Source organism: Pezoporus flaviventris, unplaced genomic scaffold (assembly GCF_033815535.1).
Source record: "Pezoporus flaviventris isolate CSIRO_AGI_PZ_B2104156 unplaced genomic scaffold, CSIRO_AGI_Pfla_v1 ptg000083l, whole genome shotgun sequence".
NCBI lineage: Eukaryota > Metazoa > Chordata > Aves > Psittaciformes > Psittacidae > Pezoporus > Pezoporus flaviventris.
The window spans coordinates 230,758-248,083 of record NW_026892631.1 but is presented as its reverse complement, the minus strand read 5'-3'; the positions used below and the strand labels follow the sequence as shown (position 1 = coordinate 248,083).

At 36.0% G+C, this 17,326-nt stretch overlaps 1 protein-coding gene across 4 annotated transcripts in view; it reads left to right on the top strand.

Annotated features, from left to right (window-relative positions):
* Positions 1-17,326, top strand: part of USH2A (usherin) — a 372,149-nt gene that overhangs the window by 192,172 nt on the left and 162,651 nt on the right. For all 4 annotated transcript variants that reach the window (XR_009747198.1, XM_061475268.1, XM_061475270.1 and 1 more), the window contains exons 36-37: positions 2,585-2,736; positions 6,539-6,701. Coding sequence is in view for 3 of the 4 variants with exons in the window: in XM_061475268.1 (XP_061331252.1) it covers positions 2,585-2,736; positions 6,539-6,701 (315 nt within the window). In the remaining variant the exon portion in view is untranslated. The remainder of the gene's footprint in view (positions 1-2,584; positions 2,737-6,538; positions 6,702-17,326) is intronic.

The following is a 17,326-nucleotide window of genomic DNA, read 5'->3' as shown; positions in this document are numbered from 1 at the left end:
AATGGTTGTAGTACTTTAGATTCAAAGCCTCTTTTCATCTTTAATGTTTGGAATATCATTGACAGATTATATGGTCTTACCCAGGGAAGGAAGAGGAGGAAGAAAAAGGGAAGAGTGTGGAGTTTTTTTCAGTTTAAGCTTTATTTGGTTTGTTGGTTTTCTTTAAGTGAAACATAATTGTACTATAGTCAATAGAAATCTTGTCTTAAATGAAACCAAGATTTTATCTAGCTACCTAGACTTAATAATTATGAAGAAACTGCATCTTTTCATGGTGACTATGTTGCTCATAAAGTCTTGTGCTTAACACGAAAATGTGCTATACTTTGCAGTACTTCATGGACGGTAAACTTCAGGCATATCTATAGAGACTTTAAAAAGTAGGTAATATTTGGGCAGACTTTGAACTTTTTCTCAGTATGCTTCGGAAACATAGAGTGGTGAAATAGAGAGGCTATGTTATTTATCCCTGGCCGAAAATAATTATCAGCTAACTCAGAAAAATGGCTTCCCATCTCAAAGTCAAAGTCAAACTATGAGCTCTTTTGTTCTGAAATGTACTTAGTTCTTTCTTTTCATTCTGTAATCTTCTCCATCAGAGAAAAAAAAGCTCACAGTGTTGACCAGCTGCTCCTCAGAGTGTGAATGCTGCAAGGTGCTGTGGCTTTAGGAACACTTTAAAATACTTGTCCAGTTAATGAACACTTAGTTACAGTAGGGATCCCATAGAGGCATGTATGGCACCCATGTTAATATCAGATGATCACATTATGATTCGTGCTGTTACCAGAAATATCAAAGGAATTAATAATGATATGTTGATTCCTGTAAAGGGTTATTGCTACTGAGATAGATACTAAAAGTATTTCAGGGGGGTTTGGTTGGTTGGTTAGTTGGTTGGTTGTTTTTTTTCCTGTAAGACACATCTTTAATGCCAGTGTTCACATTTTTACTATGAGATAAATATGTTTGTTAATATATATATGTATATATTATATATCTATGCACACACACACACACACACACACATATATATGTACCATATATAGATACATGATGTTCTGATGCAAATTATATATGTATAATTTGTTTATTTGATGTAGGGCAAATGTCAACCATTAATACCCTTGCTTTACAAGCAACTAGACACAGAACCCCAAGGGACTTTTGCTTTAGGAAGCCTTTCAAACGTGGTAGGATTGATAATGTGAGATTTACCAGGACTTCCTCCCACACACAGATCTCTGGTATCTGCCTTGAGTTTAGCCTCTCGCTTTTCTAGAATTGAGGAATCTGTGAATCACGTCACCATACGCAGCTCTGCATTGTTTTGTCATATATAACTTTTGAAGTATAACTCTTCAATAGCTCTTCAGCTGAAACAGTTGCGTGTACATTTTTATTTTGGGGAAAATCTTTTCTCAGTTTCAAACAGTATCTTCCTCAGTTTAGTTTCAAACAATTCAGTTTAAAGGGAAGGAAAGGTGAATTGTGCTATATTTTTACAATACAAAGATGTTTTCTATAATGGGAAGATCAGAAGGCATCCTCTGAAATGAATTCACTTCTAATGCACCCTATAGCTTAGTATATCTTGGCCTTAAGATTTACATATAGCTTTTAAAAATGGAGAATATTCAGAAGGGAAAAAGATGGAGGAATAGCCCTGGAAAAAAAAAAAAAAAAGATACCCTTTTGCAATCTCAACTTCCAAAATCTAAGCCAATCTATAAAATTTAGTCTTTAGTTTATTCAGTTCTAAACACTGTGTATATACAGTCTGTACAGGATTCATGCTATCCTGTCATGCACCTTTGGAAGAACAGATTTAGGTTTTCTCATAAGTGAGATAAGCAATCATCTGCAATTTTTGAGTTAGTCTTAGCCCATTGCACCAGGACCATTCTCTCGTCTATCTAAAAGTCTTGCTAATATTTGTTTTGATTTTGAAAATGTATTTTCTTTCTTTAGTTTGAATATGTAAGTAATCGTTTACTTCAGGACTTTTTCTACAGCATACTTAGAAGGAAACAGCAATCAATATTTTTTTTATATGTGGTTTTGTTTAGAAAAGTGGGTAAAAATGTTTTGAAACAGGACCCTTCCACCCATCAGTTCCTGATCTATTGTAGTTATAGCACTGGTCTAAGTTGTCCTTCTATGCTTCAATTATAATGTAGATCACAATCCTTTTTTCTAAGTCCAAAGTTGTTAAGATGTTAGATGGTTTTGTTTGTTTCTCTGCTTCTTGTGTAGACAAGCAGAATAGGCTGTGAAACACAATTGTCTCAGTTTTCCTGATTCCAAGGTGATGTTAGCTGCTATTCAGAAACAAATTTGTTAAGGGATGGTCTTTGAAACAGTGCAGTTGTTTTCAAAAGGTGCAATCCACTTGCAGGGTTTTCGACAGTAAAAGATGGGAGGATGTGTTTCTTTAAAGTGTTGTATACACCGTGTTGCTAAACACTTGCTTCACTATAAACTGTTTGTACTGCTACTACTACCACTCTAATGTCTGTAGAGTTACTTTTCTTCTAAGCTCTGTAGCTGTTTAGATATTGAGTGCTATCACATTGTTTTATAGGTATTATTACTAGCTATGGATTGTATATGGATGGTGTTCTGATGCAAAATTCGTCACAGCTAAGTTGTTATGCTCATGGACTTGCTCCTTGGAGTCTGCATTCCTTCAGAGTCCAGGCATGTACTGCAAAAGGTTGTGCTTTGGGTCCATTGGTGAGTACCTTAATTTGCATTCTGGGAGCATAGTAAATGTCAGATGACAGTAAATATCGGAGTAAATGGTTATGATTCACTCTGGTCAGTACTAACCCGTCTGGCAAAATGTGACATTTTAAAAAAAACAACCACCCTGCTTAAGAGCTGCTAAGGATTTGATAGGTCATTGTTGGGCACCATTCCAAAGCAGAACAGGGAAAGAAAGGCAAAATTTGAGACTGAAACACACATTGTTGACATTAAAAAGAGTTAATATGTTTGAAAGGTGCAGATGTGCTTTAGCCAGATTTATAAGGACATATCTAAAGAAAGAGTTACTATTCCAGTAATGGGCAAATTTCTAGCTGCCTGACTGAAAGGATGGAAGTTAATTTGAGAATTGCAGAAGCCAGGAGTGGCAACAGGAGCAAGGAAAATATAGTTATTCATAAATACCTAATGAATGCAAGTATGTGATCAGAATATTGTACTGACATATTTTAACAGTCTTGTACAAAAACCTATTTTGTTCAGGATTTGAGAAAAAAGAAGTATTATATTTGACATGTGAAAAACAAGCCTTCTGAGGCCTTTCTATTTTTTTTTAAGGTTTTTAGACACCTAGCTGAACTGATAAATCCATTATGATTTCATAGTACTGTAGCTGATGAATAGCTGGAATAATACCTACTATGCATGATTTTGTTTTCCAGCATAACTGATCTATATTTTTTTCTTTAATTCAGCTTTATGTGTGTGCTTTTCATTTTTCTAACAAGAAAAGGAAAAAAAAGGGAAAAAGCAGGTTATGGAGGTTTTTTTCATGTTGTTCTGTTTATTTTTTTTGTCATAATTTGTAATATCACTATATTGTGCTCTGGAAAGAACTTCCAGGTTTTATTTTTATGATATAATTTCTTAGTCACCTTTTCAGTATTCTTTCCAAGATTGCTTTCTCTCAAATGCTGGTAACATCATCTATCTGTAGAAGAAGGCTAGACTTTATAGCCATTAAACATTTTATAGTTTGCTTTACTTTGAAAGATATTTACTCTTAAAAGCTTGAATGGCTTTTTTGCCAGTTTTTCTTGTACATTTTATACAACTTCACATGTACCCCCAAACCAAACCTTGTTTTAAGGTATTCAATGTGCAATAACCTAATCTATTTTATTGGTAGCGATGTTTAAGACAAGTAGTTACCAGATTTGCATACAGATGAAATACGTATGTTTTCAGTACTTCTGTCTTATCAAATAGACATCAAAAGGACAGAACAGAACGTCAGTAGTTAAGGTTTTAAAAAGTATTTTTAGTAGACTTTTTATATATCTCCACTGAAGTGAAGACTTGTAACTTGACTTTTCAAACGGTTCAAAGTAGGGGTCACTTGTATCTGATACTCATCTGCATCCCATGATTAGTAGGCAAAATGTTTTCCAACGCTAGTGATCCATTTCTAATGACAGGAATTGAAGTACAACATCTTTATTTAGGATCACTTAAGTGTTGCATCTTCATTAGATTTCTTGAAAGATTTTTGTATCAAGTACAAAATAAATCCAATACCTAAAAAAAAAAAAAAAAAAAAAAAAAGAAAACCCACATGTTTTGTCTTTAAATAGTCAAGGAAACATCTTCCAGCAGTAAACTGATATGCTTCCAGCTATTTTTGTTGCTGATCCTGTGCTTAATGTGCCCTAATTGATGAATGAGTGCTATGTGACTATCCTAAATATGGGATTGCTCCATCTTATGTTTCTGAAGGTAGCTCTGAAGATCTTAAATCAGTTATGAGATCATTAGCAGCTAGTGTGTTTCAGTATTAGATAGTTCGTGTTTAGTTTATTTTTGTCAGTGATCGATTCAAGTGAGATGCAGGTTCGTAACATGTAAATCAAGAAATGCTAATTTTTAATCTCTTTCTAGTAAAGCCAAGATAATGTTTTTGTGTCTGTTGTAATTGGTGGTTTTTTTTGCTTTTAAAAACGGAAATATAAACATGTATTATGAAGAAATAGTGTAACCTCTAATAAATTGTTTCGAGGAATTCAGGAGATCTGAAAATCTGCTGGTTTTGAAATGTGTTAGCTCTTGAAAATAACCTTGTAAATAAATGTAAACGGGCAACACTGAATGTTTGTCACCTCAACCCACTGCTAATAAACCTAAGTTTCAGGTCTTTAGCTTATGTGCACACTAGTACTCGTTTTTTTCAGTTCAGATGGTTGACTGTGTTTTCCCAGTATTATTAGTATTCCTGTTGTGTTATTGTGTTATTTATATGATAGCAGAGTATTTTTTAAGTTATTAATAAACACATCTGACACATCTGACAATATCACAGAATTGTGTATAAAGTAATGCTTAGAAAAAGAAATATGAAACAGGTTTTCTGTGCCTTGTGTTCATATCCAGAATGTGCATTTTAACACAAAGGAGTATTGTTAAAATACACTGCAGAGATGTATCTGTGGAGTATAATGCATTTAATTCTATTAATATTTCTTGTACTAAAAAGAATAGCAGGTCATAAAGGGCTAGACACACAATACAGCTGTTGCAGCTGTTTAGGATGTAGTACATATTGCTATAAGTTCATACTGTTTTAGGAATATTTTAATTCTTTTCAGTACAAAAATTGCTTAGAATTCATTTCTCATGTTTCTGTTGTGGTGAGATCAGAGTACCTGCATTTAGAAGCACAACTAACTTCACAGGAAATTATTTAACTTAGAAAGCACGCTTTAGTGCAGTTCTTCCATAAGAATGTTTTTGACTGAAATATCCGAAGAATCAGTGTAGCACTGATCCAAACTGGTAAGAAGCAGTTGTTTATTTTAAGCATGTACACTACTCTGTTGACTTTACTGCAGCTGCTCAGCTTTCTCAAATATAATAGTATGTGAATATAGAAGCACATGTAGAGATAGTGATGTGCTTCAGCAATATAGCCTGGCACTTGTTAACAATAAGCTTTCAAAAGTGTACATGCTAAAAATTAAAACATTTACGTTTCAAGGACAGAGCAAGTATGTTTGGTTGTTTTGATGGCAGGTGTGGCACATGAAAAATAACATTTATTATCATTCCCATGAGCTTGTATTTGTGAGGCACTTAGAACGGTGTGAAACCATCTTCTACCTTAGAAAATACCAGATAAATCATGTATGAAAAACAAACTTGTTGCCATAAATAAAGGTTTAGCAAATTATTTTGTTCCATAGCAGTATTCACTACAAGTCATGAAATTTCAGTGCTAAATTTCTATAATATTGAATGAGTATTTATATTAAAAAGTTATAATATTTTATTTTCTCTTAAAGGCCTACTTTTTATTGGAAATTGAATCTGTTAAGTCAAATTAAAAGATAATTCAGGGAGCAACAAATACTCTCCAAAGAATATTTTTTTCTCTATCAAATATCTGTAATAATTTGCTACAGCATTTTAATGCATTTTCCTTACAGTTGTCTTTTAAAATATAGAAACTAAAAAAAATCTGTGGTTTTCTATTTCTGCTTCCTCCGCTAGTGCTAAGCTTATTCACCCACATGAGGTGCAATGGTGTTTTTAAGAAACTAATTATTCTTTCCCAGTTTCTTGTTCCCTGTTCCTTACAGGGGTCTCTGTATAAAGTATGTTAGCTGCTGGACAGCTTCAAGCAAATGCAGATGAAATGAAAGTAAAATGCTTCAAAATTAAGACATTTACAGTGTTTTTTCCTGAGAAATAACTTTTCTTTTTATCTCGCATTTCTCATTCCTTCTCTCTTTATAAACCATGGCAATAAACCTTGATCTTATGGTTGAACTTACAGGTAGAAGCTTGGACCATGGAAGCTTCCCCGCAGGGAACAATTGATGTGTTTGCTACTGTTAATGGATCCAAAGAAGTTCAATTAAAATGGCTTTCCCCAAATAATCCTAATGGAAAATTGGCTTACACAGTCCTTGTCACTGGTCTCTTCTATGATGATCAAGGTAATATTTTTTTTCCTTTGTAATAAGTGTAATCATTTCATTGATATTCCATTTAATTTTTTCCTTAATTCCTTCAGCACTATGTATTTCCTGCTTGTTTTGTCGCTCCATTGATTATTTTAGAATTATCAATTTTATTCTTTAAGAACAGCTGCTTTGATTTATGGTGCTTTACATTTGTACAAGCACATAAATTGCCAAATAAAGATAAGCCTCCTGCATTCATTTGCTCTCTAGATATACACATAGAGCCTTATCTCACAACCTTAATTCAGATAAGGAAGCTAGACTCACCAAATTTCAGGTTGTTTGCATATATAAGTGGGAGGCATTCATGAGAGTTGTTCATAATATAGTTGATCATGGGTATATTTGAAATTCATGTAAGCAGTCATAAAGAAGCAAGGCTTACAAACAGCCAGGTACATAAAAAATTATTCAGTGAAATTAGACACTTATTTCTAAAAAGAAGAAAGGAAATGTGACTCTATTTCTGTATAAGAGACTCAACATCCAAATCAAAAGTTATCTGTTGAATCTTACTGTATTGTGGGCTGCTGTTTCATTTCCGCTAGTTGTTCTGTGGGTTGGACTTTTTGTTTCTTTCTTGTGTGTTGTAAACCTGAACATAGCAATGTGGTCTTGGTGCAAATGTTGCCGAATCAGAGCAGGTAGAGTTAGACAGGGGTGTTAGCCGTGTGTAAAGGGCTATATAACTCACTAAAGAATGTAAAGAGACATGTTTTCCAAATGTGTTACACAAAGCGTGTATTTTTCAATTGCAAGTAAAATGCTGTCCTCTAGTTATTATAAAGATGTAAAAGACTTGGGCAGTGAGTAAAAATGAATGTTCACAAAAATGCATGTGTTTAATATGTCAGTTTGAGCTATTAAGCATGCTCTAAGCTATAATAAATAATAAAATATTGTACACAAATAATATTCATGAATTATACCTAACAATATTGTCATTAATTTTTAGTGCACTTTAAATAGCATGGTTGACATCAGGCAACTCTACAAATGTTTTCATATAAATATAATACAAAATTTGTTTGAAAATAATGTTTGGCTGACATTTAATCCTTCTATGTACTGTATACAAATTTAATCAGTCTTGTATATGCAGACACATAATTGAATCAATGATGGCTTCATAACTTGCTTCTTTTTTCGGCTCAGAATGACAAAGGTTTGTTGTTGCCAGTATTGGTGCTAAAGAGAACATACACACTGTAATTGCTGTCCTCTACAAGGCAGTATATAAATTAATTTGTTTCTGTGCTGTTTGGAGAAACGCAACCGTTGAAGAATGTAATGTGTGGTAGGCAGTCTGGGCTGACCCCTCACAAAGGCTGTTGTGTTCCCTTTTTTATGCAATGAAGGCTTTGATGTATTCTGCTGTGAAGCACTTGTGTAAGATTAGGAGGAGAAGGAGTGATGATCAATTTGAAAAAGAGGAGCAACATTTTGGCTGGACCCCTGACAGCACAGCCATTTCCGCCAAGGCAGCAGGGTGAATAATGCAAAAGCCATATTCCCCTTGTGTTTAATCTTACATTGTTTTTGCAGAGAAAATTTCTGCTTCCTTTCTAAGTCGTGTCATCCTTGGTTGTCATCCCGTCTCTCAAACCATCAAAACGGTATTAAATGTTGCAAAGCTGTGCAGCTAGAGAACTTTCAAAAGTCGGAACCATTTACAGAGCAGCCCTTGTAGAAAATATATTCTGTTCTCGGCAGAATTTTCCTTCAGTTCTTTCCACTGAGAAGTTTACTGATTTCTCCCAGTGGAATCTACTGGAATTTATCGGTTCATGGTTGGCAGTCACAGATTAAGGTAAATGTCGATTCGTAATGACCCTCTACATGTTAGTATTGCAGTAAAGCTGGGCTTTTATGTCAAAGATATCGGAGAGGGAGCTATTACACATGACAGGGGTGATCAAGGGACTCCAGACCAAGGCAAGCATTATTAAATATTGACTAGTTCTGTGATTTATGTAGAGCTGGAGGAAAAAAGTGACTTTTTAACCATTATATATTCTTCAGCAACGAAAACCATCCATTTATCTCCTGCTGGTAATAAAGAACAGAGTGCCTGCATATTTTAGTAGAGGGAAAACCTGGCCTTATTAATGAGATGGACTCTTTCATGATAACATTTTGGTTTGCTAATTGCCAAAAGCAAAACAGGCAAATTGGAAGCAATTAAAAGAGTTGACTTAAAGTGTCTGCTATGTTAGTTCAAGTCAGGAGAGAGGGGTGGTGGTGAAAGAATTGTTGGGGAATGGAACCCAAAAAATTTCATTATGTTTGTTCACTGTTGCTGAAACTTTGCAATGCTAAATAAGTAAAGAGTGTTTCACCCCAGAAGTAGAACTCTAGCACTTGACATTTATGCTGGCTGTTTTGGGGGTTATGCAGGAAGAAAATTAAGCATTAATTCATCAAACTTATATAAGACATCATCTGTTCAGTATATTTACACAAAGCTTATTGAATTGTCTGATGGCTAATTGGTATTTTCTTGGCATAATGAACAACTGTATTACATCCTTTGCTGCAACGTCTGTTAAAGAGGCAGGGATTAAAATGTAAAAATTGGAGGTGGAATTCACCTAAAAGGGCTGTATACAGACATTAAAATAGTTACACCCATCTCTTGAACTGGTGGCCCCCTCAGCAGTAGGTTAAGCTGTCAGTTTGGGAAGCTCAGGAAGCAGATTTTGGATCTTGGATCTGAAATGTCATGTAAGTAAGTTTTGAAGATTGTTGCCAAACAAGAGTTTGCTGCAGTAACCACAATGATGCTTTGCAATTTCTGTGTATACAGCTCTCAATTGAAAAATCTTCATTTACATTCACTATTATTAATAAAACCTCAAGATTGTGGTAGGAATATGAATCTTTAATAGGTGAACATATAATTTCCCTAGCAGTGCAGTCACCTTCTCTTTTGAAGACGTTTAACTCTGTTCTGTTGCAAAGCACTTCAAATATTATTAGATGTCACAATAACGTCGTTATGAAGGAAGGTGAGATAGGGGAGATTTTGCTTGACTGTCTGTCTGGCCCAGTCATTCCAGCTATGACCTGTGTTTATTTGGAAGTAGGGATGCTAAATTGCATGATGCCAAAAACTGCTTTAAAAAAATCCCATCAAAGTATTATGAAAGAAAAATATCACAGATTTTGGCAGTACTTATATAAAAATTTAGTATTTATTTACTTAGTTGGATAACTCTTTCTAACCAAAGTAGAATTAGAGGGAAATGAAGCTAAAGGAACCTGAATAAATGCCTAAGCATGTCAGGGCGTATCGCAGAGGTAGCAATAGTTTGACAATATGAGGGTTATTGTGTTTGATCAAAGCATTGCATTCATTTTCTCTCTTTTTCAACTGTAGCTTATCTGCATTGGAGCTGGAAGGTCTACATTCAAACCTAGCATATCTCCTTGGCTTTTTTTTTCCCCTCTTTCCTTTTAAGTGAGAGATGTTACACCTCTGATGGATGGACTCATGAGATAGCACTTTAAAAAGTGTGTGAAATCTTTCTGTATAAGTAGAACCCCTGGACAGGGCAAAGGCTACCACTATGAAAAAGTGGGGATTTTGTACTGCATGTTGTAATTCTATATTTTTACACTGCCGTCCCTAATGTATATTATGAAACTCTGCTTGATGTGTTGTTATCTTATCAGTTTCCTGCTATAGCATATATTATGTTGAGATAGCAGGTTGATGACATGGAAAGTGTTTAAATAACATATAACTTAACACTTTCTCTGTCATGAACTTGTTAGTCACTTCAGGAACACCAGCCAATCTCATGCTTCAATATTCTATAGAGGTCCACAGGCTTGGCTTCTTTTTCACTCTGTTCCAAATCTTTCAAATTTCACATATGTGAAATATATCTCTGTCTGACTCTTCATATTTTATATACACTGTTTTTTTTTACCAAATGCCATTCATTGTATTTGTTTAAGATACCGTATAACTGTCCATCCAGCTGTTTTTTAGGCAAATGCATACCTCATAGGAATTAAAAATGAACAGTCTTGGAGCTTACCTCCTAGGAATTAAAAATAAATAGTCTTGGAGCTTATTTATTATTTCCTTATTATAGTGATCTGTATTTCATTCTAGACTCTTTTCTAATGAGGCCTGATCATCTTAAATAATTTTCAAAAGAAGTAAAGTTGGTATTTTAGGGTTTCTTGGGGGGTAGCGAATATTTATCATCTTACAGTAAAAACAGCAATACATCAGTAAAGACTACATTGTAATACATAAAAGCAAGAGAGAGTGTTCAAATTGTCCAGAATTCTTCAAATTCCTGACTTTTGAATCCAAGATAAATGTTACATAATGCATGGGAGACTTCAACCTACCAGATGTTTGCTGGAAGTACAACATGGCAGAGAGGAAACAGTCCAGGAAGTTCTTGCAAGGTGTGGAAGATAGCTTCCTAACCCGGGTGGTGAGTGAGCCAACTAGGGGAGATGCCTGGTTAGATGTGCTGTTCACAAATAGAGAAAGACTGGTGGGTGATGTGTTGTGGTGTGATGTGGAGGCTGTCTTGGGCAAAGTGATCATGAAATGGTTGAATTTGCAATCTTTGGAGAAGTCAGGAGAAAGGTCAGCAAAACCTTAGGCTTCCAGAGAGCTGACTTTCGCCTGCTTAGGACACTGATTGATGGACTCCCTTGGGAAACAGGACAAAGGGGCCCAGGAAGGCTGGTCACACTTCAGGAATAAAATCTTCAAGGCACAGGAGCAGACATTCCCTACGTGCCAAAAAACAAATCGGTGGGGAAGAGACCTGCCTGGCTGAACAGGGAGATAGTGCTGGAACTCAGGAAAAAAGAGAATCTATCACCTGTGGAAGAAGGGACTATTGCCTGGTGAGGAGTACAGGGATGTTGTAGAGAGAAAGTTAGAAAGGCGAAGCCACAGCTGGAACTAAATCTGGCCTCTGCCGTAAAAGATAATAAAAAATTCTTTTACAAATATATGAGCAATAAAAGGAAGGACAAAGAAGAACCTCCATCCTTTACTGGATGCCAGGGGAAGCCTAGTGACCAAGGATGGGGAAAAGGCTGAGGTACTTAATGACACCTTTGCCTCAGGCTTTAATAGTCAGACCAGCATCCTCCAAGTGCTCAGTCGCCTGAGCTGGATGACAGAGATAAGGAGCTGATTTAAATGCCTGTAATCCAGGATGAAGTGGTTAGTGACCTCCTGCTCCACTTCGACGCACACAAGTCTATGGGGCCAGATGGGTTCCACACAAGAGGGCTGAAGGCACTGACAGAGGAGCTCGCCAAGCCACTCCATCACTTATCAGCAGTCCTTTGAAAGTACTTGTTAAAATACAGGAAGGAGCTTTGTTGAGTCTGTTTCACCATTCTGATCCACATATGCACGTTTTCCAAAAGAGTATTTGTTCCCAGCAAACTGCATATAGGGATCAAATATGATTTTAGAAACTGAGGGCTCTGTCCCGGTTCTGCAGTGCTCAGGCAACATGTTTTTTCCTGCAAAGGCAAGTTGCTCTGCCTCAAGTCATTTAAATCCTGGTTTATCTGTGGAAGAAGCCTTAAAGAGGAATTTGTTTTGCAAATGGTTAAGCCAGGGCGTGAAAAACTTGTATTACCAGACCACAAACAGCTTTTCTCTCTTAAAGCAGAATTGAAGTTCTTATAATTATCTGATATTCTTCCAGTTCTCAGAGGACTTGAGGGGGATAGAAAGGTGACAGAACCAGACCTATTTCCTTCAAGTAGTTTCCTCATTCAGCCCCATTTACCCTCAGGGTGCTTTAGATTATGTACAGGGTCCTTTTTAATTGCATCTGGATATCTGAAATTAAGTTCTTGTACAGGAAGAATCAGGTATTGCCTCTTTTCCAGAGCAGATAGTTGGAGGAAATTCTTATCTTCCTACCTGTGTCAGATGACTGCATTAGCACAAAACCCGAATCCAAATCTGTAGTCCCCTGGATGTTGTGGTGCATTTGAATGCAAGTTTGACATAAAGAGAATCCTTAATTAACTATATGCCCTTAGGGAGTTTCACAACACGAAGTTGCAGGCTTGTACTCAGAACTCTTTGTTGCTCATGAATGTAGAAGGCAGTGTAAGTTATTTTTAGTTTGGTTTGTTTTTTTTTTTACTTGTAGCTTCTGTTGTTGACGTATCATCCCACCCACTGTTCTTACTTTTCAGCAGTGTAGTTCATCTGTTATTTTTTGTAAAGGGAAAACTATTCGTCTGGTAACTGCTTATTTAGAGATGCTGTACCAGAAAGCTTCCTTGCAGCCTACTCATTCTCTTGGCAAACTGCAGAATGCTGTCAGCAGAAGGCAACATTTTCTAGTAAAAACAAAAAAACCCAGCTGCTACATCTATAAACAAGTTGTCTTTTGCATATATACATTAGAATGTTGTTCATCTAAGCTTTTTAGTTTAATATTTACGATCTCTGTAAATAAATAGATGGAAACACAGATCATCTATTAATTTGGCTTCTATTAGAAGGTTCGTCTTACAATTGTGATTGAGCACAGTGCTTTCAGTACACTCTTCAATCAGAATTCAAATATGTTAAGCATCAAGCTAGCGCATACAAGCAATGCCTGCTGGCGGAAGACATGCCACCTGCATATGCCAGCAGAAGTGGGGAGAGGAATACTGAAGCACCTTAAAGTTCCTAGCCCATTTTGTGTTGAAGGGTAGAGAATGGAGAATGAAAATTCTGTGAGATGTTTTTTCAAAGCTGCAGAAGAAGGGGTGTTTTACATTTAGATCTGACAATTTAAAAAGAACAATTTTTGACAATTAAACATGTTTCAGAAATTACTAAAACATTTCTGAGAGACTTGTTGGGCCAATTTTCATAATAAATTCCTTTTAGACATGGTAGTATGTATAATTACCTCAAAATACAAATATCCAAGCATAGATTTGAATTTACAGTTGCTTCAACTGAATATGCAGTACCTGACAATGGGTACAAGTTCAAATGTGCTTTAATATTAGCAAGAAAAATTCTCTTTCAAAAATGGCAGTATAGTCGTTCCATAGATGAAATCAAAGCATATGATTTATTTTCAAGACAAGCTATTTCTTAAGAAGGGCTAATTTTTTCCTATTGTTGAGTAGTTCTTAAGCCTTTTCTCTTATGCAGCTGAACATTCAAGAAGCTGGTACCAAAGAAATATGAACACTTTTTCCATAGGAGGTAAATATCAGGACTGTGTTTTCTTCCTGCCTTTAGTCACTTACCAAAGATGTTTATAATGTGATGTGTTCCTCTGCCAGGGACAGACCATTATCTATTAAGGACAGGAAAAGTCATCCCAGCTTCACTCCAGTAGTTTAGGATTGTGCAGTAGCCTTAAGCATTCTCCAACCTGAAGTCCCTAGCAGTAATCCTTGTTTATTTTTTTTAATACACTAGGCACACAAAATTTGGCATTACTAATAAGAAAAATGATCCTTTCTTCAAGAAGCCGGCCTAAGGAGAGTAGAGAGCCTTGATTTTAAAAGAAGGGTCCAAAAGGGCCATTCAAAAGGATTTCAAATATGAGAAATCATGGACATATTAATGATGTTGGTCATTTACCAGTTACCTTTGTAATATATAAAGAAATATTTAATGCATTTCAGTTTGTTGTACACTACCTAAGGTACATTAGTGCCTTAATATTACTGATACTACTGACCCTGAAGCTGCTGAGGTAGTGTTTTCTAGAGCCTCTCTGGAAATATTTTCTGTTATAATTCTCAACCTCTTATTCTTGGATTATTTTTCTTCTGGCCTTGCACCTGAAAACCCCAATACTGTTGTTACAGAGGATCTTCATGGGAGCCACTGTGACACTGTGAGAATTGCCTCTCACCACAACATCTTTACTTTCCAAAACCTAGTACACAACAAAGTTGATAATACAGATTTAAATGCTTGATATGTATTATCCATTAATACACATACACAGATGTTTAGTGAACAGTGTGCAATGCTTGCACTGTGTTCACATACTCCACACAGCACACATGGCATCATAAATGGGAACAACAGGGAGCTTGAGCAGTTCCCAATGGAAAGTATATAGTGGCAGAGAGACAGCATGGCAAGAGTCATCCCCACTGTGAGCAACAGCATTGGCATATTCATCATGGTCACCTGCACCAGAGAGATCCCCTCCCTGCTCCCAAAGTAAGGTGGTTTTGTGGAAACCCTTAGCTGCTTTTCGAAGTCAAGTTTTTATCTTTTCAGTTTTCATATTTTATCCCATTCCTCACCCATTTAATGTGTCTGTCTCCTTAGTTTTAGCTACCAACCTCAGTAATAAAACTCAATAATCCTTAAAGGTATTTGAAGGGGGGGGGGGAGGGGTGGGAAGAGGACGGGTGATCCATTTTTGAACAGTCGTATTTTAGAGAAGGACTTAGAAGCATTTTGGCACTCAGTAATATGCCATTTAAAGTTTTATTTGAATGGCTAGAAAACTCAGTTTTGCATGCACTTTTGGATGATTATTTGAACTATCATGATCTCCTTCAGTACCAGATATGCTTTTCTTGGTTGACAGTCTCTCTCCATTTTCTACGTTGGACGGTTTCTTTGTTGAAGACTAGCATCAGACTGCAGATAGTGTTTTAATTGATCTTCTGCATCTCTGTTCACATAGTTACATTTTTGTTACATATACACTGGTGTGTTTTTATATTGTACTGTGTGATAGTTTTGATGTTACAAAGCAGAATGTAAGGCTGAACCCTATTTCTGTGAGGAATGTATAATCAGTTCTTTAGAGGCTGAAATTCCTAGTGACTGCCAATAGCAGGATAGTCTCTAAGACTATTCCTGCTCCCTTGGAATGGTCTAGGGAATAACAGCAATCTTCTGGAGATGGCACTGGTAAACAGTATTGAGTAAAAAGGAATTTGCCAATCAGTTCTCCTATGAAAACGGTCTTTTAGTTAATGAATGTCTTCCAGAGTTTTTAACCCATCCAAAGGCTGAGGAGGCTGCACTGACAGTCCTTAGGTATCTAAGGTAAATCCTAAAGGCAGAAAACAATTTATGGCCTTGGACACAAAATGATTAGTATCAACAATATAAATACATGACATGCAAATATATGTAATCTGACTATAGAGCTTGCACAGATGAAGAAATTGCATTTGGGTTCTTGTCTGTTGGTTTTGAACAAATATGCTTCTCTAGAGACTAACGTAAACACCACGTGTGTTCTCAGGTAGAGAAAGCACAATGAAAATTGGAATTTGACAGGCTTTAATGAAGGTTTTATTTGAACTGTACTAGGGGAGATCAAATAGATTTTGACTAGGTAACTTTCTAGTGTTGTACCAGAAAGATCAAGATACTATGACTGATAATCCTCTATAAAAGATGATTGTGTGCAGTTGATAAGGGTCGTTTGTGTTACTCTACCAGGTTTTAACCTAAATAGGCTAGAGGGAGCTGCTCTATAAATAAATACAACACTCACCTGTGTGATTCTGTGGTTCTTTCAATCTACAAGTGCATTTATGATGCCTCATGTAAGGTGACTGGAAAACCCAAAATAATGCCTTATGTCAAATAAAAATCCTAGATCAAGTCTAGAGCTTCATTCCTTCCAGAGTATTACAACTAAGTGTAATGGTATTTGACAGTATTGAATTTTTTTATATGACTTCTTTCCGCTAACTCAGCATTTTGAAAAAAAATGAAGTGTTCTCCCTTTGTGATTGAAAGGGTTAAATAGTACCAATTCATTGCCACCCACAAAAGGATTTATTTTGTTCTCATAAATCAGTTTTATTTCACATTTTTATTATTCCCTTGGGTCAGCTGGTCCAATTGAAATCAATACAAGTGCAAGTGACACAATCAATCTAGATATTTGATTATGGATTTGAGACTCCCAGTTCTGCTTTGTATGTTTAGCTAGTCTCTTTCTGATAGTGTCCCTGGAGAATGGAAAATTCTTATTGGCATCCATGAATTATGGGCATAGATTCAGAAACCAGATACTGTGATAATCTCTATTTATGTACTACTGCAGCTAGGGAATGTTCTACTCATGGAAAAACAAACTTGAAGATTTTTAAAGCTAATTGTTTATGCCTTTTTTTCTTAAGTGTGTAAAATCGCTTGTGAAACAAACTTTATAAAATCTTATCTATCATTTGTCTATAAAACTCCTCAAACAAAATGGATGAAATCAATAATTATATGCTCAGTCATCAACTTACCAGCACAAGTACACCTAACATTTCTTCTATTTGATGCTTTCTGATCATTGCCAGACAATGTGATGTTATGTCACTTGGGTATTCATGCTGGCATAAGAGTACTTGCTGACTGGAAGCCTGTGAGAAATCCCCATAAGTTGGTTCTACTCATAGAATGCTTTGCTGAGTTGTGTGGCCTCACTCTGTTTTTCATTTCTTTAGGTCATGGACTGAGTTCTTGTAGTGTGTTGCTGCAACACTTGAAGTGCAGTGTTCAGAGGGGTCCAGGACTTGATGCCCCTTGGTACTGTTGCAGCAAAGTGAGTTAAAATACTGCTTAATATATTTAGAGCAGGGGTTTAACACTACACTGA